Source organism: Rhododendron vialii, chromosome 5a, assembly GCF_030253575.1.
Source record: "Rhododendron vialii isolate Sample 1 chromosome 5a, ASM3025357v1".
Classification (NCBI taxonomy): Eukaryota; Viridiplantae; Streptophyta; class Magnoliopsida; order Ericales; family Ericaceae; genus Rhododendron; species Rhododendron vialii.
The window spans coordinates 35,185,304-35,210,521 of NC_080561.1; the positions used below are offsets into that span (position 1 = coordinate 35,185,304).

General features: G+C 39.1%; 3 protein-coding genes across 12 annotated transcripts; all 3 read right to left on the minus strand.

Moving 5' to 3' along the window:
* Positions 1-1,972: 1,972 nt before the first annotated feature.
* On the minus strand, positions 1,973-7,741 carry LOC131327198 (DEAD-box ATP-dependent RNA helicase 42). 4 transcript variants are annotated; one of them, XM_058360238.1, is made up of 4 exons: positions 7,639-7,707; positions 7,357-7,439; positions 3,376-7,229; positions 1,973-2,371 (listed from the first exon to the last, which is right to left on the minus strand). In XM_058360238.1, the coding sequence occupies exon 3, from the start codon at positions 7,054-7,056 to the stop codon at positions 3,433-3,435; it is 3,624 nt and encodes a 1,207-aa protein (XP_058216221.1). In that variant the 5' UTR covers positions 7,057-7,229; positions 7,357-7,439; positions 7,639-7,707; the 3' UTR covers positions 1,973-2,371; positions 3,376-3,432. The 4 variants fall into 4 exon arrangements, with proteins under 4 accessions (XP_058216221.1, XP_058216222.1, XP_058216220.1 ...); XM_058360239.1 differs by having other exon boundaries at positions 1,973-2,209; positions 2,319-2,371; positions 3,376-7,439; positions 7,639-7,694; XM_058360237.1 differs by lacking the exon at positions 7,357-7,439 and having other exon boundaries at positions 7,639-7,741.
* A 1,327-nt stretch (positions 7,742-9,068) lies between these two features.
* Positions 9,069-11,586, minus strand: LOC131327093 (uncharacterized). Its single transcript, XM_058360091.1, has 2 exons — positions 11,407-11,586; positions 9,069-9,522 (listed from the first exon to the last, which is right to left on the minus strand). The coding sequence occupies exons 1-2, from the start codon at positions 11,584-11,586 to the stop codon at positions 9,349-9,351; spliced, it is 354 nt and encodes a 117-aa protein (XP_058216074.1). The 3' UTR covers positions 9,069-9,348.
* Positions 11,587-15,688: 4,102 nt separating this feature from the next.
* On the minus strand, positions 15,689-24,941 carry LOC131327090 (uncharacterized). 7 transcript variants are annotated; one of them, XR_009200170.1, is made up of 4 exons: positions 24,354-24,941; positions 21,973-22,968; positions 18,322-18,362; positions 15,689-16,337 (listed from the first exon to the last, which is right to left on the minus strand). XR_009200170.1 is itself a non-coding variant. In XM_058360089.1 (2 exons), exons 1-2 carry the CDS (start codon positions 24,800-24,802, stop codon positions 22,044-22,046), a joined length of 1,374 nt encoding a protein of 457 aa, XP_058216072.1. In that variant the 5' UTR covers positions 24,803-24,940; the 3' UTR covers positions 21,802-22,043. The 7 variants fall into 7 exon arrangements, 1 of the variants encoding a protein (XP_058216072.1); XR_009200173.1 differs by having other exon boundaries at positions 15,829-17,054; XR_009200175.1 differs by having other exon boundaries at positions 15,829-16,337; positions 18,322-18,479.
* Positions 24,942-25,218: the final 277 nt, after the last annotated feature.

The window sequence follows — 25,218 nt, forward strand, 5'->3', positions numbered from 1 at the left end:
TCGATTCCGTGACAGCAACAAAATATATTTCATCTCAACGATAAATTTAAAAAAGTATAGAATTTAAATAAAAAACTTTAAAAAAAAAAAAAAAAACACTAAAGACAAGTAAGGTCAATCAATTTTTTTTACATTTTTGTTTTCAATATTCTCTTTAAAACTTGGTCAAGATTTTTTACTATCAAGAGAAAAATTGAATATAGGTATTAAAAAAGCACTGAAAGCAAACAAAAACTATAACTAAATTAAAACAACCCAAACTGTTGGGTCGTATCTTTTACACACAAGTGTATAGAAACGAGAAATGAGGAGAGAAGAAAGAAATATAGAGTCGCAATGTTGGGTACTACCGTACTTATTCGTAAATGCTTACTTTAAGGAGAAGTCTATTTTTTATTATCGACAAAAGAAATATTTTATTAAGAAAACTTGACAAATGATACATCAAGTTTAAGGAGTACACAACAATTTTCACGAAATGATGCATTGTTACCACTTTATTTTATTAGAAAATACCATCACACCAATAGCAAATGAAACAATGACAAATAAACATGTTGTGAACATTGTTGTACAAAACATTGTGTTAGTTGAAACCCTAGGTAACAGTTTAGCCAAAAAAAAAACCATATACTACTAACATTATGATCCACTAGCACAAAATCAATACTACTACTATTATAAAGTATCAATGATAACATTAAAATGAGAATAACGTTTCTTAGAGAGAGAGAGAGAGAGAGACCACTTGCTACAAAATCAATACTACAATTATAAAGTATCAATGATAACTTTAAAATGAGAATAATGTTTCTTAGAGAGAGAGAGAGAGAGAGAGAGAGAGAGAGAGAGAGAGAGACTAATGTTAGATAGTATTTCACAAATGTTTGATAATTTATATTCTGGAAAAAATAATGAAAGATGGTTGATATCTCAAGTGAAATGGGCGAGTTATTTAAAATATAAAGACACAGAATTGTTGTTCAAAATCTCCAAAATCCCAATATATTTATTGGGTTGGAAAGACTCAAAGACAGTACTTGCAGGCACACAAGTACTTGTATAGCCTAGAGTTGTAGTACTAATATAAAATCAGAATCTCAAATTGCAAAACCAAATTGGGGGTAAATTCATAATCACACAAATTTTGAACATCGCGCATCCGATCTAACAGGCTTCTTTGCATACAAAGGTAAAGTAGATAAAATCCCTATAATTGTGCTGCTGGTTCACCTTATATAATGCCATTCTAGGCACGAAATGATAACAGAAACTATTCTAGTGGTTTTCCCTATTTGTACCTACTTACATTGATCTTAAACAAAAGAAATTACAGCTCAAGTGATCGATAGCTTGAGTGCTTCGAAGTACACAAACTTTCAGCCTGGAAAAGTCACTAAATAATCTCCGATAAATAGATAATTCAGTAAACGAAAACAGAGGACCCATCATCAGAACCTAGCTTTAAGTCACCAAAAATGGTGGGGAATTCACTGATTGTTGAGGTTCATATCAAAAACACCATTAACCAAAATATCTAACCAGATATAAGGAAATCAGATGTAGTCCTTTGAACGTGATAATATTACGAAGAGAGATGAAGCATTACCTGTTTCCTCGCGTGCTCAGAGTTTAAGAAGCTATCACCGAGAATGGCCATCAGCTTTGCAGTCACCTTCCAGCATTCTGCATGAGCACCTAAATACACACTTTCGGGCAAATTGGAAAATGCAGGCATAACAAACCATCATTCAAACGCTAATTTAGTGTGAGGAGACAAACCAAGTAAAACCACGCACGACAGTAGAGAACATAATTATAATAACGTGCCCAGAACTTAGGCAACATTTGACCTCTCACAGTAGTCCCTGACCTGTTCGCACCTGAATCTTTTTGCTGCTGAAGGCAGTGAATAAGCCCATTCAAGCTCCAAGTCCACAACCTAGGTTAGTAATTTCTCTCGGAATCAAAGTTAAAAAGGGAAAGATGCAATACTTTTATATCTAAACTTTCAAAGTAGGAAATAAGTGGCTATAATCAATGTACAAATACAAATACTTTAAATAAAGTTAAACCTCTGCAACACACATCCAATGACATGAACATTACAAAACTGTAACAGCCTGGGCTGGAAATATTGTCCTTAGTTCTTGAAACAAGATTTACCAAAATCATATGCCAACATTTCAATGCTTCTCCAGCTGCAAACCTAAAGATCCAAAAAAGGAAAGTTTGGATCACATCCAACGATAGCAATACTAGAAAGCTGAACTCTCTGCACAGGAAATAGTGTCCTTAGTTCTTGGAAGAAGATTTACCAAACACATAGGCAAAGATAATTTCACTGTTGATGTTTATTCCTTTTGCGGGCCTAAAAACAAGGGAGAGAACAAGTTTAGATCACATTCAACAACAATAAAAGAGAGAGAGAGAGAGAGAGAGAGAGAGAGAGAGAGAGAGAACAAGGAAATTGTAGAATCAAAGGTAAGAATAACGACTGAATTATTAAAACGAAGAGAAAATACTACTGTCAACATCTTTTATATCAAAGGAAGCAAGTAGAGACAACATTGAAGGCTTAGAGAATGGTTGCCTTGCGCCAAACGAAAAGGACATTTTTTTGGGACTGAAAGGTCAAGGACTTTTTTTGGTGCAGATTACTCATTGAAAATCAGCAGGATAAAGGTATTAAGATAATGGTTATGCTATTGATAGCCCACTAGGTTGTCAATAAAGCAATAAGAATATAAAAAATAAAAAATAAAAACACAGTTTCCATCGTAGTTTTAACACGTTAAGGCTCTTTGACACATAGATAACTCTGAGTTTTTTGTGTCTCCTTTTCCTGCCTTACTGACAGCTCATCGGGCTGTTATCAGCATTTTCCTTGGGACCATCCCAAAATAGCTTCCCTTTTCCATAATCTCACAAGTCACAAGTACTAATCTAACTCATGCTAAGAGGGCTGACACTTGAATTCGGAAAAGTTCAATAAAGAGCTCTTATCTTAGGTTTGGTTTACAAATTCTGTGAGAACTGTATCTTTCAATGTCATGTTTGCCACTCCCAGTGTTCGGCCATATTTGGCAAGAAAAAAAACTAAGGGTTATAAACATTCAGAATACCAATATATTGGCATTAAAAAGCAAGTATCTCTTCCGTATCCCTACCTTACATGATATTCTTTCATAGAAGTCTACATATGATGGTAAGACAACATAATTGTTTCTTTTCTTTTCTCAGTCACATCTCAACCAGTTTGCCAAATAGGCAGTTCAACTTCTAAATAGAAATACAAGCCCAAAATATATACTGAAACCAAAGCCGACAAATATAGAAAGCAAATGATTAGCCACTAGTCATGAAACAACTAACCTGAGTATAACATGGCATGATAACATAATCCAGCATCCAGAGAATCCAAGCCCGGTTTCACAATACCGAATACCTGCCTGGCTGTGCTGAACCTGGAAGTGAAACTGCTTGGGTGGTGATGTCCTCCAACACACGTTTCAGTTCCGATTTTGCCCTTTTGACAGATTGTTCGGTAGGGCCCTCTATGAACAAATAGAGCTTGCGATCCCCAGGTCCTGGAACCTTGCCAGGAGGGAAAAACTGTCCCCTAGTTGTAATTGCTGCTCCAGTCCATTCAGAAATTGGACCCAAAGTTTCTTTGTGGGTCACCTTCCAGCGGGCATTTTGGGGAAATTCATTTATCTCCAATTCCGCTTCATAATGTTCAGGCAAAGCATCCGCTTGAATCTTTGCCAAGTTATGCTGCAGGTTCATGGCAGCCGCCAATGCTGCTGCCCTAGCTGCACCATCACCAGGGTTGATTGGCCCAACTGCTGGACCAAGGACACTTGGCAGAGAAAGAGGTAATCCACCATTTTGAAGCAACTGAGGAGCTGAGAGAGGTGCAGACATGCTAGCCATGCCTACTTTAGATGCAGCAGCAGCAGCTAGGGCCTGAGCAAGTACAGCTTGTTGAGATAAATCGCCACCTGCCTTGCGGACCCCGCCATCTTCATCATCCGAATCTGACTTGTCTTCTTCAAATCCATACTCTTTCGCTTGTGCTTTCTTTGCCGCTCTCCTCACTTCATCCTCCTCTTCATTAAATTTAAACCCACTCCCACCATAACCAGTCCCATGGGCTTGCTCAAGCCCTTGATTCACCTTCGCCATGAAACCATCCGCAAGAGCTTTCAAGTCATCAGGAACAACTTGCTCAGATAATTCCAACGCTTTTACAAGATCTGGGGCATATCGCTCGTCTTCCTCAGAAATAAACGTGATAGCACAGCCTTTTCTGCCTGCTCGACCTGTCCGACCAACGCGGTGAACATAATCTTCGTAATGGTTTGGAGCATCAAAGTTGATTACCAATTCAAGCTCTTTTACATCTAAACCCCTGGCGGCAATACTTGTCGCAACCAACAAATTGCAAACGTTAGTTTTGAAATCTGAAATGGTGGATTCACGATCAGTCTGATCTTTGGCACCATGAAGGGAGAGGCAAGGGTAACCATGCTTAAGCAAATCCCTGAATAGGGAGTCACATTTGTCTTGCGTGTGTACAAATATCAGAATCTTTCCTTTCTCACACCATTCACCAAGTAGTTCCAGCAGTCTAAAGAACCGGTCGCTTTCTGGTCTCACCTCAACTAACTGGGTAATATCCTTGTTCACCACACTCCTACCACCAACTTGCATTTCCACGGGTTTGTTCAGAACTTTTCGCGCCAACATTTCAACCTGACGGGGGAAAGTAGCAGAGAAGAGTACAGTTTGACGATCTGGTCGAGTGTTTTGTACAATTCTAGTAATCTGAGGTTCAAAACCCATATCAAACATCCGATCAGCTTCGTCCATAACCAAATAAGTTACTCTACGCAGGTTTGTAATTTTACCACCACTAGTACATAGTATATCAATCATCCTACCAGGAGTACAAACCACAATCTCAGCTCCTCTTTTCAATTCGCTAATTTGTTGAGCAACCCCAGAACCTCCATACACTGGTACACAGGTGAGGCCCATTACCTTGGAAAACTTCTTGATATCACTATGGATCTGCTGCACAAGCTCCCTTGTGGGTGCCATTATCAAACCAATGGGCCCGTCTCCGGACACCACAGGTGGCTGGTCCTTTATATGCCTCAACATTGGTAGCACAAATGCTAGTGTTTTACCAGAACCAGTCTTTGCAATACCAATGCAGTCGCGACCACTCATAATTACAGGAAGTGCTTGTGACTGGATTGGCATGGGCTTTTCATAATTAAGCTTCTTTATGGTGTCGAGGATTTTGGTTGATAATCCAATCTGGTACCAGGTTTTAATTGGCTTGGGCACGTCTTTTCCGTGTAGTTTCAATTCCAGTTGTTTCCTGTATGCAGCAACCTCTTCAGAAGTCATCCTTGAGATTTCCTTCACTTCGATGTAAAAATTCTTCCTGAAGGGAGGATACTCGATCTTTGAATGATCAACTATTGCTAGTTTCTCTACTTTTGTCTTTTTCACCCTTTTCATGAATTCATCGTCATCCTCATCTTCACTAGGATTGTCGTCATCAGCACTGTCCCCATAATCTGAATCGGAATCTTCACCCGGGATAATTCTACCCATTGGTTTATTTCCATTTCTTCGCTGTTCTCCTTTACTTTTATCTTTCTTCAAGTCAGTATTCGTATTCTCAGGGGCAGAAGGAACAGTAGCATTATCCAACTTCTCAACTTCCGGCAACACCATAGAATTCATGAAAGCATCCAACGGATCAATTTCCTCATCCTCCATGTCACCATCACCCCGATTTTGCGTTTCAGGTTCGGCGGCTCCATTTCCATTTTCAGAATCAATTACCATGCCATCTGCAACTTCATCTGCAGGCTTGGCATCTCCATCCAAGTTCATATCCATTTCAGAATCCTCCTCAACAGCTGCTGCTTCTTCGTCATCGGATTCTCCTTCTAAAGTCCACGTCTTCCCAAACTTGGGTTCATCGACATTCTCCGTCACCCCAAGCTTCTCTCTCTCGGATTCCTCTTTCTTTCTTTTCAGTTCTTGCCATTCCTGAACTCTCCTCCTCCGCTTTTCCATCTCCTCATCTAACTTCCGCTGTTCCTCTTCCAGATCCTCCTCTCGGGTTCTCACCTCTTTCTTGTCGGACAAGTCTTCTTCACTCCTTTTCCTGGTACCACTATCGTCGCTGCCATCCCTATGCCTCCTTGACCGGCTGCTCCGTTCACGCTCCCTGTCCCTGCTATCATCCTCTCTCCTCCGCCTCTTTCTATCACGCTCTTTTACATCCTCATCATCATCACTGCTAACATGTCGACGCTTCTCCCTTTCCCGAATCCTCTCCTTCTCCTCCCTCTCACGCTCCCTCTTATCTCTTTCTCTCTCCTCCCTTTCCCTCTCGCGGTCTCTCTTCTCCCTTTCCCTTTCCCTCTCCTTCTGCCTCTCTCTTTCCTTCTCCCTCTCCCTTTCTTTCTCCCTTTCCCTCTCTTTCTCTCTCTCCCTCTCTCTAGCCCTCTCCCGTTCCCTATCCCTATCCCTCTTCTCCTTCTCCTTCTCCCTCTCCCTCTCCCTCTCCCTCTCCCTCTCCCTCTCCCTCTCCTTCTCCCTCTCTCTATCCTCCCTTTCTTTATCTTTCTCTCTCTCTCTCTCAGCCTCTATTCGGTCTTCCCTATCCTGGTCTTTCTCTTTCAATCTATCTTTATCCCTGGATCTTTCATCATCCCGGCTCTTCGTTTTACCCTTGTCCCTCTCCCTCTCCTTGTCCTTGTCTCTCTCTCTATGCCTATCCTTGTGTTTCTCCCTTTCATCATCCGCACTCTTCTCCCGCTCAGACCGCCTACTCTCCCTGTCTTTCTTCTTATCGGATGAGTCCCGATGGCGGTCCCTGTCCCTATCCTTATCCCTGTCCCTGTGCCTCTCACCATTCCTCTCCCTACTGTCACGATCTTCCCTCTCCTTTCTATGACTCTTCCTTGACTCCTCCTTTGTTTCCGACTCTTCCTTCCGAGATGATTTGTGCTTCGACTCTTCCATCAATTCTACAACAAGCTGACCTCAACAACAGCAATTGAACCCTTAATAACTGTACACTGTATTCGATGCGGCCAGCCTGAGCAGAAAACTAGAAGAAACCCACTTCAAATCACTAAGGAAGAACGAGAAAACAAATAAATTAACTCGGGTTCAATGCTTCTTTCGAGTACACCCTGCACAAAGACAACACAAATGTCGGATTAGGGTTTGACAAAACGTAACCTTCAGAAATTCGTAATCTAAAAAGTAAGAACATGATTCAGTGTGCAAAACTAGAGTAGTAGCCTAGACAAAACCCACTTCAAATCGCTCAGGAAGAACAGAAAAAATAAATTGGTTAAGGTAAGGAACTCGGGTTATAGATGCTTCTTCCGAGTATGTCCCTGCATAAATAAACACAAATATCACTTACAATTTTCTCTCACACACACAGAGTACATTAGGGTTTCAACAAAACGTAGCTATGAGAAACTCGTAATTCTAAGAAGTAGAGTATGTATAAGCATCTAATCTGATTACGCATCAAAATACCACACACACACCTACAGAGAGAGAGAGAGAGAGAGAGAGAGAGAGAGGTACGTGTTGTTGTCGTCGTCGCCGGAGCTATGTTCGATTCAAAGTTACAACACCCTCCATCGATTTGTAATTTAGGGCTGGCAAAATATATTATGGGGACACTTGCATACGAAGACCTAGAATTTGATCCGTGTCAGAAGTTAAACCTTGTACTTTTAAGATTTTCATTTGACACCCTAATCTTTTAATTTATCAACAATGGAACCCTCCCTATATTCTACTACTTCCTTTTGCCCCTAAACTTTTCTGCGTTTTCTTTTTACCTATTCTTTTGGTTGGTTTCTCTTAAATCTTTATTAGATTTGGGTTAAAAAAATTTGGGTTAGTAATTTGACTCGACGATAGAGGTCGGAAAGTATAGACTAAACTTGAAAAAATTTGGGTTAAAGAAATTTGGGTTAGTAATTTGTTTTTTTGCCGTCTTTTATATAACCCTCTACAATAACTTTTTGTTTAAAAAAACTTTATTATATAACCCTCTACAATGACTTTTTATTTTAAAAAAACTTTATTTTAGATCATTTCACGTAGAGTATTAGAGGGTGTTGATTGCAAAAGCTCTTAATCAACCTAACTATATTCAAGGGCGGAGTTATGTTTCTCTCGAGCGTTCGAGTTTTAAAATTTTTATTTTGTATATACTTAAATTTGAATATTATTCGTAATTATTCGCATATAGCCATTTTTAAATTTAATAATTTTGGTTTTATTTGATAAAAAATTGATTATTTTACATTATTATTTCTCAATTTCTTTCACAAATAAAAATAAGCACGTGACGGTTGAAAATAGCCTAAAGAAAAAAATAAAATGATTGGTATGCTTTAACATCATTAGGCTAGAAGCATTTCAGTATAGAAATGTAATGTATTGGAAAGCAAAAATCTTATGATATAATAAGTTCTAATAAAAAATATATATCTCCTAATCCTGTCTCCGTCACTGAACTATATTAATATTATTTCCATGTACGGTCAATGTTTAACCCAAGACAATCTATAAAACAAGACCCATGCGAAGTTGGGGGCATGGCCTTTGGGGACCAGATTGTTCAGGTTTTGGCCATTTTCAATCCACCTCGGTGGTTGAAAACATTCTTGATTAGCAAACTTGACCCTAGCCTGATGACATATCCTTCAGTGGACCAGTCCAACCTACCCTTCTGCCTGCCTTTAGCAGCCACGTTCGTACGCCTATCCTTTTTTGGAAGGGAATGAGATGAAAAGCAATCATCCCCTTTTAGTGCCTCGCACAGTTTCCGCTAAGCGTACATCGAATATCGCCAATAAAAGTTCAATCAGCAAGACCAGTTGCATGTACAGTCCACTGTTAATTGAACTAAAACATCATTGCAGATTAGATTGTGAATCGTTCTCAGCCCAGAGAAAGTAAGATTTGTCCACAAGAGCCAGTATAATGATCTCTTTAAAGCATTTGACAAGTAGTTTTCTTTGATGCAAAGAAAAGAATAAACATTCCCATTACAACGTGTTTTCATCAATCACTAGCCTTTCTTCCCTTGCTAAAATGGATCACAACTCCCACCGGTGTACCACCTGTTCATATTCTAAAGGCACCTAACTACCTATATGCACCAATAATCCATTCAATAAGAATGTAGATCCTTAAAACATGATGCCACTGGGAGAGACCAACGAACAGTATCCAGGATCATGGTACTACTCTCGTAATTATACCAATCCTTGCAAGGCCTCATTTCTTTGCCTTAGCAAACCTGAGGCATCGATACTTTTCTCCACTAACTGTGATTTCAAGAGCTCCATCTTGGTTATCTTGATTTGATGCAGTTCCCATGAGCACACTTTTCTCTTTCTCAAGGTTTTCTCGCTCCATCTTCAGCCTTGCTTCTTGTCGAGCAATCTCTGCCTGAAACACGACACCGTGTTTGGTGATTGAGTTATGTTGATACGAGGAAGGAGAATTTCAGATAAAGGGAAATCTGGCAAAGATTGAATGACCTATCTATCTCATTATTCTGCTAAATAAACTTGTGCAAGTACCTTTTGTATTTGGCTCCTGCTATTCATGCTCCCATTAGTAAATGGTATGTACAGCCATATAACGTAGCAAGTGTAGCCATATAATACAGTAACTTAGTAAGTGTAACCATATAATATATAGTAAGTCTAGCCATATAGTGTGGTCATACAATATGATAAGTGCAGCCATATATCATAGTATGTGTTGCCTTAGTATATGATATGTATAATGGTAAGTATTAGTAATACGATTCTTTTCCGGGAAAATCACAAGACCACCTTGTTTTTAGCATTTCACCTTACTTTTTATGGGTAGTTTTGATCTAATGAATGTGATTTACCTATTTTTCAATCTGAGTGTCTATCTTTAATGGAATCATCATGTTCCCATACCACTTGGGACTTGGGAGCATGGTAGAAGTTTTGTATTCACATGAATCTTTACGTCAATTATACACCATATCTCATTAAAAACAGCTGTTCAACACCAATTCTTATGGCTGCACGCGGATGTTAAAATGAGTCCCTTGTTTCTCAATCATGGCACCTAAAAAACCCACATCTAACAGATTTAGGAGCAATTGAACAAACATGAGAAAACCCAGGTTCAACAGGCAAGTTGGGCTTAGATTCCGCTCAGACCAAGTTTAATAGGGGATGTTGAACAATTCAGTGAGCAATTGATCTATTACCCAGGATACCATAGTTCAATGAGTTGCTTTTGACAAAAATATACAACTCTGTATGAAACAAAAACATTTTCACTGTATATCACGACAAGAAATAGTACATGGGAATGTCACGACACTTTTAAAGCAACAGAAGACTTGCAGCAAACAGGATATTCACAATCCTTTTAGCTCAAAACTTTTAATATTGCCCTAAACAACATAAGAACATTCATAAAAAAAAGGCGCTGTATAGATCAAACGTAACAGTATATTCACAAGTAATGGTCAAACAAGAAGAAAGAGACGAGCAATGAAACATACTTCCTATTCAAGGATTGTTTAAAAGTAGATGGTCAGTCTCACATAAAGAGCGCAAAGCAAAATGTAAGACGCCAAAGGTGGATAGAAGGTTGAGACAGAGGAAAAGACAAACCAATTTCTATTATGCAAGGACTAGCAATCATCGGGGAGCACAAAAAATCCTGCGTAACAAAGGACAATAGATTCTATAAAAGCAATGTTTGTTTGTTGGTTTGTACTTTTGCGTTCCTTTGGTTGGTGACACAATGTAAATGGAGTTCTATTCAATGCTCAATTACAGTCACAAACAAAAAAACATTATTGAGTTTGAAATGTCTTTAAGAATTACATGCCAATAAATGTGATGATAGTCTTCATGCATGTTGCCATTTGCGTTGAAAGAGAAGAAACTAAATAAAATCTGCAAGGGCCCCGAGAGATTACAAGACACCACGTTTAACTATAACATGGCACTACCAACAGCACCGCTAGATTTCCTTTCCTACTTACACTACCCCAGCCAATTCATTAGACAGCAAAACTCATATCTCCAGGCTATCATAAAAACAAATCAACTATAAGACAAATACAGGATCAACTAATGAAACTGCAATTCCAGCATCTGTGATCAGTAATTCAAACCCTAATCAGCTAATCACCATCAAAAGATTGCATCATTGAAACACCATTTAGCGCACACACACATACAGAGTCTCAATGTCATTATGAAAACAAAAACCCAAATTCCAAAAAATGTGATTGGAATTGGCAGGGGCAATAAACTACTACTACCAATTTACCTCACGACGAGAAAGCTCGGCCTTCCAGGCAGACTCACGCTCAGCGACCTCGCGCTCGCGCTCCTCGATGTAGCTCTGCATCTCCCTCTCCTTCATCATCCTGTCCTGTATGTCAGCATCCAACGCCTCCTTCAGCTCTTGCACGAACTTGTCCACCACTGCCTTTATTCTCAGTGACATCCTCCCCTCTACTTCTCCCTTCTTCTGCAACCCTAGCCCCCGAGACCACCACCAAAAACAACAACAACGCCTGTATTTGAGTTCCGATGTCGATTACTAAGCATGTGACAGTAGCAGTAGGAGCAGGGGGGATGTTTGCGGAAAGCCTCAGACGATCGTAATCTCCTTCACCCACAATAAATTCTCTTCATTTTGGGATGTCAGTTGGTGAAGTGGACTTCCTCCTCCTTCTTTTTCCCTTCAGCAAATTTTAGGTTTTATTCATCCAGATCTTTGTCTCATCATGTGCGACAAGGGAATACTGAATATACACAATAAATATAAATATCAAGTAAGTGCCATTGAATCCACACAAAGTTAATTATACTCCTTAATTTTATTCCCGGTTGGCCCTTCTAAATGCATAGGAACTTTCTAATCACACTAGTTTTGTACACAATGCTATTCGGTGAGAATTTGTGGGAGAACAAAATAAGCAACTGGACTCACCCTTAATAAGGCAAACTACCGAGCGGAGTGAGATATTTGCAGCAAATTCTTCACTGTCAGGTGTCTTTCTACTATTGTTTGAATATTTGAACATGTTTGTGTGGTTAGGACAGAGATTTTGTCAAACTATGATATAATTTATTGATATCTACTATTTCAATGCATAGTTAATTTGACCTACAATTACACTTGTCTTTACAAAATTTGAACTAGGATTGACGATTCATCAAGTTTTCCCATTATCCAATAAATTGTTGTGAAAAGAGAAACAGAGCACGTACGTGATACAAATTGTTAATCGGCTCAACTACTTCAACTATTTCAAAACTCTACAAATACCCTAATGCGTAAACTAAGCATAAATTTTGCCATTTCTCTTGCAATACAAACGAGTTGTTAACACCCCCAGATAACGCGATAATACAAATCTAAACGGACTCCAAGTAATTCATTGATAACCCTGGCCAGCTTACGCCCACCTTGAGGAATGACAGAGACCAATCCCCCCATCCACTGGCAGGAATCCCAATTAAAAGTCAGAGCAAGAGGTCCGCACGGACTCGAACTAATTAGGAGGAAATTCGAAATCCAACTTCAACTCTTGGTTTCTTCCTCATAGATAACATCCCAATCAATTTTAAACAACTAGTTGGACAGAGAACACTATAAAATCCAACCATACAAATCTACCAGAACCACACAAAAAACCCGATAAATTGACGAAACCCTACCCTTGGAGAGAGAGCGAGCGAGCGAGAGAGAGAGAGAGAGGACCTTGGGTGGAGAGGAGGAGAAGGAGAGAGATTGTAGGTGAGGAGGAGATGGAGAGAGAAGAGTCCACACAATGGATATTCTGATGCCGTCGTCGGAAAGATTTGCTTGGGCCGGATTTGAAATCAAATATTTGTTGCATTCTAGTAAACTTTATAGGGAAATGCTACGGTGTCCGCTCGTCATTTTAGGACACCGTAATTTTTGGCATAACTGACCATTACAAGCATAACTAAGACAGACCAGTGTTGTGTATAACCAAGGTCTTACTTACAAAGGCATAACCCCCAAAATCCCTAAAACGGTATCCCAAAATAACCGGGAATATCATAGCATCATCTAACTTTATACTGTATTGATTTCTTCCTCGTTTTATTTTGTGTTTTATTTGTCTTATGAATTTTTATAGATTAGCATTATATTTTTGGGATTACTGTATTGATTTCTTCCTCGTTTTATTTGTCTTTTGAATTTTTATAGATTAGCATTATATTTTTGAGATTAACTATTGACTTCAATGAGACCTAGATGAGGAGAGTCTAAAAAATATAAAATTATGACGAAAAATTTAAAAAAAGTTTATTAAAGACAAAAAAAAGTATCAAACAGTTGTGAGTATTTAAATTTTTTCCATTTCGGTCCATAATTTTATACTTTTTTAATTCGTCTTGTCGAAACAAATAATTAATCCAAAAATTACGATAAAAAACTAAACAAAAAGTTACTTAAACTAAAAAATATTGAAATAAATTTCAAACTTACAAGTTTACAAATTTGGGCTGATCTGCTCTGATTTTACATCCCAGTAAACAGCCCAGTGGACTTAAGAGTTGGACTAGATTTCGAATCACTTCTCCAAACGGAGCCTTATTTAGTGGGTCTTGGGTAGTTTTCGGGGTCCAGATTTATCGTGTTGCGGAGTGAAAAAGAGAGGATTTTTTTTTGGAAATGATAATGCCAAGACTGTTTTTTTTTATGCCAAAATTTTAGTGTGTAAAAGCCTTATACCTTGACATGGTACAAAGATTTTATGCATTACAGTTTTGACAAAAACAAAAACAGTTTTGGCATTAGCAACACCATTTTTTCCTCACTACAAAAATAGGAATACAAGTATGGTACATCTTCACCGCGTGAGAGAAAAAGTGAAGATTGGAGATGGAGATATATCCGTTGTTTAGCTTACATCTGATAGATGTATGCAAGTGGAGATAACAACTTCTTTCAAATTAGTTTTGATTCCAAGGCCCATTTGAGAGCCTAATTATTTTTGCATTTTGCATTTTGCATTTTAGATTGTGAGTTATTTGGATTGTGGCCAGAATTGATTATGAACATGGTAGAGTGTTTGAGAGGTATGTGCAGAAAATAAATTTTGCAACGGAGTAGTGTTTATGAGAATAATGCTCAAAATAGATTATGAACGAGGGAAATGACAACACCAAAATTATTTTTGTTAGTGCCAAAACTCTAGTGCACAAAAGGCTTGTACCATATATAGTGTAGAAGACATTTATGTACTGGAGTTTTGGTACCAACAAAAACAGTTTTGACATTATCACCACTTTTTTTTAGAATAATGCTCAAAATAGATGTATTTGGAAAGAAAATGGAAAAACTCCTCCAGAGCTAATTCTCTAATTGTGCCTCTAAGGTGTAAAATTTTGAGGATGCAATGTGAGATAATGCATTCTCAAATTTTGGATCCCAACCTAGACAAACCAGAAAATGCAAAATGACAATTCATAATCCAGCTCCCAAACAACCCCTAAAGCGGAGGTACAAGCTCTTTCATGATGACTACCAGTGTTTACCCGTGCCTACGGCACTACCTACTCCGGTCCGTGCCTACAGCACTACTCACATCGATTGGAATTGAAATTACTATTTGAGAAAGAGCGAGAGAGCATTATTTCAATTTTTAGATAGCTATAAAAAATTTAGAAAAGATAAAGGAAAATAGAGAAAAAGATAGCCAAAACCAAAAAAGTATTACGTATCAGAGAAAGAGCGAGAGAGCATGTTATCGAGGACAGTGAATTCTGGGTTCCGAGTGACTCACTAGCAAAGGCGATGACTGTTTGTGGCTAGACAATGAGAGAGAGAGAGAGAGAGAGAGAGAGAGAGAGAGAGAGAGAGAGAGAGAGAGAGAGAGAGAGAGAGAGAGAGAGAGAGAGAGAGAGATGGTGACTACTGGGTTTTTTTTTTAATCAACAAAACATAAGCTGATTGGTAGGGAAAAAAAAAACAAATTGCTGGCATTTTTATAATATATTTGTAAGAGTGAATGCTTTCTTAAGAGAATTAGATAGCACTCATGAACCCTTGAATTAAATGAATCTTAGTCATTCTAATAATTTGTCCTCACACCCTTTTGTTTTATAATAGAGATGATCAAACCTTTCCAATAGAGAAACTCAACCCACGTCTCATAAGGACCGCAAGTGCCTTAATTTGGAGTTTTCACGTTTCTTTTTATCTTTTTTGATCAGCAATTTTTTAAAATAAATCTTTCAAAAAGATTTAACAGATTACGGGCACACCGGCGAAACGCCACCCGAGAATCAAACCCAAAAGAAGGCAATGAGCCTCCGTTCAGTTGCCAGGAAAGTACAAGAAATGATGGAAAAATCAACTTTCCCATGATTTTTGTAGTGTTCAGTTGGCAGGAAAGTAATGGGAAACATGTTTTTAAGTTTTCCTGCAGGAATTACTTTCCTGCAAAAGTGATCCTGCAAAAAGCACAGGATTTTGAGTCGCGGGAAAAGAAAAATGAGTGAACACTCACAAAATTTTCCCGAAAGTTTCTTTTTCCTGACAAATGAACAACTAAACCTTAATTATTCTTGCAAAATTCTTTTGTCAAATGAACACTTACAGGAAAATAATTTTCTTTTTCCTTTACTTCACTTTACTTGACTTTTCCTGAGAATAACTTTCCCGTACAATATTCCTGATAACTGAACGGAGCCAAAACCTCTTAAACAAAAGGTCCCCACATTGCTGTTGTGCAAGACCGTTACCTAGCCGGCAAGCATTGGCTTCTTTCATTCATTCTTCATTTACAGGGAGCAGCCAAGAGTTTGATTCAGATGGTACCCATATGGATGCACATTTCATATCATCTCACGCTATCGTTTTCCCGGACACGGGCCACCCGCTGTCCATTATGCATTGCAGGAACTACGATGTGTAATTGCACCAGAACTCTTCTCCAGCCCGCCACTCCTCTGATTGGCTCCTGATGGCCTTCTGGTTTGTTGCCTAAGGCGCCACAGATGCTCACACAAACAGATTGATCCTAAGTTCTAAGCCAACAGCTGCTGCTTCTCTGCTGAGACTTGAACCAGCTCCTCAGTAATCTCTCAGAAATCTGTCTTCCGCGAAATTTGTGTCCAAGCTAAATTTGTCTCCAGAATGACGTACTTTCCTATCACAGCAGTTCTCGACGTGCTTAAAGCACAACAGGCCCCCAAGAGGCTTTCATCAACCTGCAACGGAAGAGAAGGGATTTCATAACTACATGCAAACACTGTCAAATGTGCAACAAAACTTCGAACGATGACCGGATATTGCAAAACCAGCTTTTACCCTGTTTCATTTAGTTCTGGACTGAAACACAGATCTTGCCACAAATGCTTTTCCACACAAACACACACACACAGAGAGAGAGAGAGAGAGAGAGAGAGAGAGAGAGAGAGAGAGAGAGAATAACAAAATATTAGGCACAGCGACAGAGTTCCATCCCCTGAATTCTATACAAAAAATACAGGAGAAAGAAACAAAGAACAAAGAACAAAGAAAAGGAAACAAAAACTAAAATGACTTCTTCCGCTGAACGTCAAAATTGCATGTGAATGTAACGAGCCTTCCAAGACCTGTTTCATTAACTTCTATTCTCTATTGATCTGTTTCTACCGGCACATATACTCCTAATATCAAAGGTTTTAATGTGTCCAAAGAATCTGTATCCCGAGTCATTGCAAACTCCGTAATGTAACAAGCACGAAAGGATAAAGTAAAGCTGCAAAAACAATCTGTAGAAACACTTACCTTTGGAGTTGACACTAGCTCATAGCACATTGAACTCCAATTAAGCACTTCCATGTGAATTAGTTTACATAATTTAGAGAACAGAAGCAGCTCTGGAAACCCACTGGCCACTGCTTTGGCTATTAGACAGTAGTGGCGAGCAACAAAATAAATGACTGCTAAGGAATTGTCTGCTCTTGTCAGTATGATCATGGGCAGGTTATTTTATCTGCATCTGCTATTAGATTTTCCATTTCAATAACATAGAAATAGAACACAAAATAGTGTGGACTGAAGCTTCGGTAAACTGCATTTGGTTAGTCTGGGAAATCATGTTCAAGAAACCGGGAAATCGGACCAAGTTTGATCTGTTTGGCATAGTTCTGTCATCTCTGTTTCTTTATTCGTGCTTTCGTAAACAACAACAACAACAACAACAGAACCCATGTAGTCCCCAATCATTGGAGGTATGGGCGGGGAGGATTGGAGACAGACCTAACCTTTGATAATATGCATAAAGTGGCTACTCTCAAAATACCACTCAAACAGTGGCCCCCCTATACCTGTTTTGCTGCGGAAAGAAAGAAAAAAGTACTCATCGTTTATATATCCTTTTCAGTATTCAGACAGCTGAACAATTACATTTTACAGACCCCATTGAAAACTACAAATTCCTGGATTACGCTTAACCATCTGTGAAAAATCCCTAAAATGATGAAAGCAGAGGACGGAAGGAGCTTCTGATTGAAAGTAAATGGCTATCAAGCTGCATTCTTAACTAACAAAGTTATTTATTATAATAAAACAGAATTGACTGCAACTTAATCATGCTTCCCAACCCCTTAGTAGTGTAGCCCGAGCAACACGGTTCACTCCCAGTTTGAAGGCACCCATCCGGAGGGACCCCTAAATTTGCGGGGCAGAAACCTATTTAAATAAAATAAGGCCATTAAATATGACGACTCAAACTAGGTTAAATATGAGGACTTAAACCGAATTCATTAGACTGTTTTGTAAACTGTTGTCGGATGTGTAGGCAGGCAGCTGTAGGACGATAATGTCTGCAACTGTGGTTGTAATTTACTTCGTTGTCCCAACAGTTTGTTCATGCCACATTAAAACTAATTGTAAAAACTTTTGTTTTTCTTGGACCAAAGTGAAAATCAACTTTTGCGAAGACAGCGTAACAAAAGTGTTCACACCGAAATGGGTAGTCCCTTTCTTATATTAGAATGGATGGAGCGAACTTGGACCCTCGTTGGAGTATCTGTAATGTTTCAGCAAGTGATTTTGTTAGGAACCAAATAAACCATACAATATGGACCAAGGTATGGCCATGCGAGTCTCCTGAAACCCCAAAACAAAAAAACGCCACTCGAATAAATAAGAAGAAAATCAAAATCAAAATACAGCAGCGGCATGAACTACAAAAGAACCTGATACCTCTGTATCTTCCAAAGACCAGCCAACATCAGGATGTAAACCTGTCCACCAAGGCCAACACAACACACGGGGTTCAGCTGTCATTCCCAAGGACCCTTCGAGTCAAATTCCTCTTTATAAAAGCTTATTCTCAGTTGTTTTCTTAAAGCATGAAAAACCTGTAAAATCAACCTTCAATATTGACCAAACAGTATCACTGTTACTTGAAAACTGCCTATCCACGCTTTCTCATCTTCGAAACCCATCCTCATTATAAGTTCGCAAAATTTTCACCACGCAATGTTATTAGAAAAATCAGAAATCATACAACACGCAACACAAAAGAGAAGCATAACAGAGGCAAGGACACTCAGTTTAAATTGTACAATCATAAAAGCTCAAAACTTTAATGGATTCCATAGTACAAAAGTATAAATGAAGCAAGTGGATAAGAGGTGTAAGTTTCTTTTCCGGCGTAAAATAAGCCATTTTGAACCTTTAGAAGAGCTTAAATAGAACTTGAAATAGCAGATGGAACAAACGAAACTTCAATAGAGTTACCATGTTACACGATCTCCAATATTTAGCACAACATACTCATGTCCATTATATGACAACAGTTAGGGTATAGGACACAGGTGAAGAAAAATAAGCCAACATTTGATTCAAAAGGAAAAGGTAAAACATCTCACATGAATGAGGGATGGGAAATTGCTTCTTCCAAGTTCCAATCAATTCAGGTGAATTTCTAGTTTTTGTGAAGCTCTATGATTACATGGACACTCATATGGATACCAGGTACACTTGTGTATAAGTATCGGCCCTCCTTAAATCCCTAGGCTTTAAGATATGGGATATGTAGTTAGCTACAGTACGCAGTGACTTTGAGAACATTTAAATACCTTACTTACATCAGTTACATGAGAAGGTTTTCTGACAGAAAGATGAAATATAAAACACGGTCTTTTTTCAAGTGTTGCTGCAGATTTGCATCAACCTAATTTCTTGCAGATTTTTCCTTGAGTCTTACAATATCAATGGTTTAGATCAGGAAAACAATATCCAAAACTTAGTTCAATTCCCACAAGAAAAAGTTCGTACGCCGTGGAAGAGAGATCCAGTTTACCGTGCGGCTATGCATTCTAAGGGGGGCAGTTGGTGCCATCAGTTCAGGCCAAAATATATACACCGCAAACCTAAATTCCATGCTTCTTGCTTGATATACTATAAGCATTCTGATATAATCATAACAAAAAAGGAGCTCAATTTTGGATCAGAATCTGGACATTGAAGCATGAAATTAGATTAAATTGTTCAAACAACCATAAAAAAGAAGAAGAAAAAAGAAGAGAGAGACCAATTTAGATGCAAAACAACATAAGCTAAGCCTAAAAGGGAACACTACTCAGAAAACAAAGATTTTTTCCATCTTTTTCCGGCATCTCTTTCTGCTACCCCCAAAACTCCACAATGCAGCCCGCAACTCCGCACAAACCCTGTCCTCCATCATACGGTCGCACCGAAGGTTGATTTCCACCTTGCTAGGGATGGCAATCGTACCCGCCCCGAACGGGGCGGGTTTTCCACCCCATTTTAGGGTATCTGGTCAGGGTGGGGGTAAAAATTTCCAAACCTGCCCGGGGTTCGGAGCGCCCCTAAACCTCCCCGAAATACCCACCCCGACGTATTTATATATATTTTTATTTATATATGTATATATACTTATATACACATCCTTTCATTTTTTTAGTATTAATCCAAAAAACAATGTCTCTTCACGAACAATGTCTCTTCACGGTCAAGTAGCCTAATTAAATTTAAAAAAGAAATAAAAATTGATATTTATTGGTGTTTAGTGGATTTTTTAAAAAGTTTTCTTAAAATATTTATAATAAATTCTACACATAAAGAAATGGAATGAAGTATCTAAAATATTGATTGCAATTAAAAGTTTAGATAAAACCGCGATACCAAAAGACACAAAAATAATTTCAAAAGTTTTATTTTTTGGATAATTTTTATTCTTATTTAGCATTTTTTTTACTTATACTTTAATTTTTTTAATTTTTATGGGGTGGGGCGGGGCAGGTAAACCCGTTCCCCGATCAGGGCGGGAACGGGGTACCCCAAAAAAACCCGGTCGGGGTCGGGGCGGGCCGGGGTCGGGAAATGATTTTTGGGTCGGGGTATGCAAAAACCCGCCCCGTTGCCATTTTTTGCGCTAGACGCAGGTAATTATCGTAGTGCTCAGGCATGATTTGTATATTCTTGCAATCATTAAAAACAGGCTTCCACCGTGAAGTGCAACCCCACTCTGCAGTTGTTCATTTTCAATGTGTGCTTTCACCCGAATCAATTTTCCGGAGTCAAGAGGGGAATGCTTGCTTGGCGGGCATGGGCAGCAGAGCTCTCGTGACTAAGCAACAACCCCTAGCATAGCATACTTTCGTCGATGAAGCAGAACAAGTTCCATGAACAGTCTTAGGATCACTTTCAATTAGATGCCCAGATGATTCGCGTGAAAGCACACATTGAAAATGAACAAGTGCAGAGTGGAGTTGCACTTCACAGCAGACGCTTGTCTTTGATGATTGCGAGAATATACTGATCGTGCCTAGAACACTATGATAATTACTTGCGTCTAATGCAAAAGGTCGACAAGGTGGAAATCAACCTTTGATGCGACTGTATGATGGAAGATGGAGTTTGCGCGGAGCTGCGTGCTGCATTGTGAAGTTTTGGGGGCAGCAGAAGAGGTGCCTGGAAAAAGATGGAACAAAACTATTTTTTTTGTGCACAGTGTTCCCTTTTAGGCTTAGCTTAGCTTATGTTGTTTTGTATCTAAATTGGTCTCTTTAAATGTTTTTTCTTTTTTCTTTTTCATAGTTGTTTGAACAATTTAATCTAATCCAATGCTTCGATGTCCAGATTCTGATTATGATTCAAAATTGAAGGTCTGCTAGGGTTTGACCAAACTACAGAGCTCCGACACAACATCCATCACTTGACAAGTGCATCGAAACAAAAGAGGGCATCGACGAGAGGAGAGACGAGGAATTGAGGGTGGAAGCAGAGGAGGAAAGGCAGGTGGGAGAGGGCATAGGAGAGGTGGAGGGGTGGGAGAGTTAGGGTTAGAGTACAGTTTTGTAATATATTTACCTATTACTATACTATATACACAATATACCTATTAGGACAAAAAAGAGAACTCACGTCCCGATTTTATATGGGTAGAAATGGAGGAAGAAAAATTGAAAAAATTTCGAAACAAAAGTACAACTACAACCACAGAAAACAATAAAAACAACCAAAAATCAGTTTGCTCATCCATTTTTGTGAAACAAAGGCCATAAATCTGACACGAAAAAAAGGATTATTTCACTCATTTTATACATCTCCTATGCCTTCCCCGGAATCAGAAAGCCAAATAGAAGAAAAAAAATCACAACTCCCCAATAAGCGACAACAAAGAAAACATACACTCAAAGGCGTGAGCCACGTGAGAACAAAGATTCCAATAATGTACACATGAGGTAATTTCGTGGAAGTATACACAAGTCATATAGTGGCTCATGATGAAGTACACAAAACACATTGCTGGCACCATGAACAAACAATAGAAGTGTTGGATCACATACATCAAAGAACACACTAAGGACCAAAGAATAATACCGCTTTTTCAGCATCACAATTGTAGCTTGGAAGCAACGTGTTAACTAGTTTGTAGTTTCCAACTTTCCACACTATCGTCTGTGACCCTGGATGAAACCCTCTAACTCTCTCCGGCCAAATGTCCTTCCAAGAGAATTAGCATCCTTGGATCTCACAGAAAAGTAAAATATCAACCAAGCCACCATGAAAAAAACCTCCATTATAGATTGAAAAGCCGTTGTAAACATCTTCCCGAAATATTGAGCCAAAGTCCATCTCAATAATGATCCACAAAGCATATACTCCAAACATTTGATAACGACAGCCTGCTTAAACATTGTTAATAACAAATAACAGCCTTCCTTGACAATTTCTCTCCCACTCCTCCTCGAGTCCACAATTGCAACCCACGGATCCACAGAGAAAACAAACTCCACAATCGTGTCCAACAAAAGCCAAGCAAACAAAAACCCGGCAGTCTCCTTTTCGAATCCCCGAATCCAAGGAGACATAATCGAGAAAGGAACCAATTTTAACCTTACAAAAATCCTGAAAAATGAATACTGATCTTCGATTTCCCTGAAGTACCACAGACCCAAGAGCTGCGTAAGTGCATCCCTTACCGCCCATCTCATGAGAATAAAGCCAGAAAGCCTTTTGAGACCCAAATACGAACCATCCCATATGATCAAGTACCACGAACGAAACATCCTCCCTAAAAAATGATTCACAACCACAACAAACACTATTCCAATAACCCAAGAATAAGTAACCACAAACCCTAGAATTACATATCCATATGCAGCAGACAACAAACACCCAAGAAAGAACAAAGCAGATGCCTCGTGCTGCCAGAGTGCCAAATCCTTGAGCAAGAACTGAAAAATCACAACCCTTTCGGTCTCATCTGCATATTTTTCTTCCTTCAACTCATCCTTGCTATCGTATTTTTCTTTGGATTCTCCAGATTGCAATGTTTTCTCGTGGAGTTTAAAGGACAAGCCAGAGCAAATTACCCTAGCAATACATGTAATTCGACTTATAAAAATATGTACACCGCAAGTCTTTGGGCATAAAAGGAGAGTTCCTAAACCTCTGTTTGGAACTTGGGGAAGGAAGGAAAAAGGAATAGAAAATAACAAAGAGGAAAATTAGAAGGAAAGTTAAGGAGAAATTGGAGAGAAAATTGAACTTGTTTTTTAAACTTCCCCTTCTCTTTCTCTAGCAACCAAACAATGGAAGGAAATGTTTTAAAACTTCCTATTCTCTTCCACACTCTTATCGATTTCCAGAAGTCATGCTTTCTTTGGGGCACCTAATCTTCTGTATTTGTATTTAATTAGTACAAGGATTGCTCTCTTCCTTCAGGAACTTTCCAAACTCAAATTGGTTGCACCATACTAGCCAAAGCCCAAAAAAAATGGCTAAAACCTTCAAGAAGAGTTCATCAATAGTTTGCAGACCACGATCCAAAAAATTAGCCATTGTTTCTTCAGCAAAATTCATTTCATGCCACACAAAGCTAGTTTTCTTTTCTTGGCCTTTTTTCAGAAATAAATGGAGCATTTTTAATTAGTTTTTGTTCCATTTTGTTTTACCATCTCTAGCCCTTAAGTTTCAACCAAAACCTGACCAAAAATCTCCTAAAACTCGCTTCATTGATTGACTCAAACCCATGTCGAAGTGAGTTTTACTCAAAACTCAAATCTACTGATACTCAAACTTTTAAGGCTGCATGAAGTTTTTACTCGAATTTTATGCTTAGATTTGAACTCGTACATCATACAAAATAAGTTTCTTCTCAAAATTTGAGAAACAGAATTAAGAAAGGGCTGAAGATGGTCCCTCCCTCCCTCCCCTTTTTTTGTCTAGACTAGAAAAGATTAGACAATTTCCTAAAATAAATCCCGCCTTTCTTTTGTTTTGCTCTTCACAAGTTACGACTATGCCATCAGTAAAGCTTCTACTCAAATTTATGTAGCAGTGTAAACGAGCCGAGCCGAGCTTCACGTGTTCGAGCTCGGCTCGTTTACTAAACGAGCCTAAAACTTGAACTCTAGCTTGGCTTGTTTGTAAATGAGCCGAGTCCTTAACGAAATGAGCCTATAGCTTTTGCAAGCCAAGTCGGCCGAGCTTTTGAATGTCTAGCTCAGCTCGTTTGGTAAATGAGCCCAAAACTCGAGCTCAAGCTCGGCTCGATTACTGAAATTTGTGCTTACATTTGGGTTTTTCCTTGGAGCATTCCATACCAAATGAAATGTTTGCTCTATTACTACTCAACTCAATTTTGAATAGAAGGTAAAACAATTGAGTAAGGACTGGAGATGCTTCTGATCAAAAAAAAAAAAAAAAAGGGCTGGAGATGCTCAGATAAATTGAAGCCGCAATTCAAAATCCCTAACCTGGTGTCGAAGTTGCCGAGAATCACAGAACTGCCATTGGACTCGCTCCTGGCGCGAAACTCACCGTCCTCGCCGCCGGAGAAAAAATCCTCTTCCTCGTCGTCGAGCGTGCCGCCAAGGGTGAGATGGAGAAATCGCCGCCGGTACTGGCGGCGGCGCTGGTTCGCGACGGCGGAGGAGTCGTGGAGGTGGTGGTGGTTGTTTTTCAGAGAGACGTTGAGGCGAGAGATTAGGGCTCGGAGGGAGGGGTCGCGGTCGATGAAGTCGGTGAGGACGTGGGAGCCGTTCTCGACGTTGGAGCGGAAGGTGAGGAGGAGGAAGGACAGGGCGAGGAATTTGAGGAGGTGGGAGCGGAAGATCGAGCAGGTGTGTTGGAGGATTTGCGTAGCGGTGTGCAGGTCGAGGATGGTACTAGGCGGCGGCGGGGGCCGGTGGTGGCGATTGTTCATGGCGGTGTTTGGTGGGCTTTTTACGCTGTGTTTGGGAGTTAGGGAAAGAAAGAAAAGGAAAGAAAATAACGAGGGAGAAAATGGAAGAGAAATTGAGGAAAGTTAAGTTAAAATTTAAAATTTTTTCTCACCTTTTTTAAGAACCATAAGGGGGGGAAAATTTTACTAAATTTTTTCGTTTCTTTCCACATCTTTCCACAACTTGGAAAAGAAGAGAAAGGAAGGAAAAATAATTAAGAGAAAATAGAAGGAAAGTTGGAGAGCAAATAAGAGAAAAGTTTTATTGATTTTGTTGTTTTCCCTTCTCTTTTCATAGGGATCCAAATAAGGGAGGAGGGAAATTTTTAATTTTCCCTTCCTTTCCCTTTCTCTTCCGCAACTTCCAATCAAGGGAAAATGGCAGAAATGAAAAGGAA

Coding starts and splice junctions, on each gene's coding strand:
- LOC131327090 (XM_058360089.1), bottom strand. CDS start 24,802: ATGAACAATCGCCACCACCGGCCCCCGCCGCCGCCTAGTACCATCCTC. Junction 22,969..24,353: donor CTCGGCAACTTCGACACCAG/GTTAGGGATTTT, acceptor ATGTATTGCTAG/GGTAATTTGCTCTGGCTTGT.
- LOC131327093 (XM_058360091.1), bottom strand. CDS start 11,586: ATGTCACTGAGAATAAAGGCAGTGGTGGACAAGTTCGTGCAAGAGCTG. Junction 9,523..11,406: donor CCGAGCTTTCTCGTCGTGAG/GTAAATTGGTAG, acceptor GTCGTGTTTCAG/GCAGAGATTGCTCGACAAGA.
- LOC131327198 (XM_058360237.1), bottom strand. CDS start 7,056: ATGGAAGAGTCGAAGCACAAATCATCTCGGAAGGAAGAGTCGGAAACA.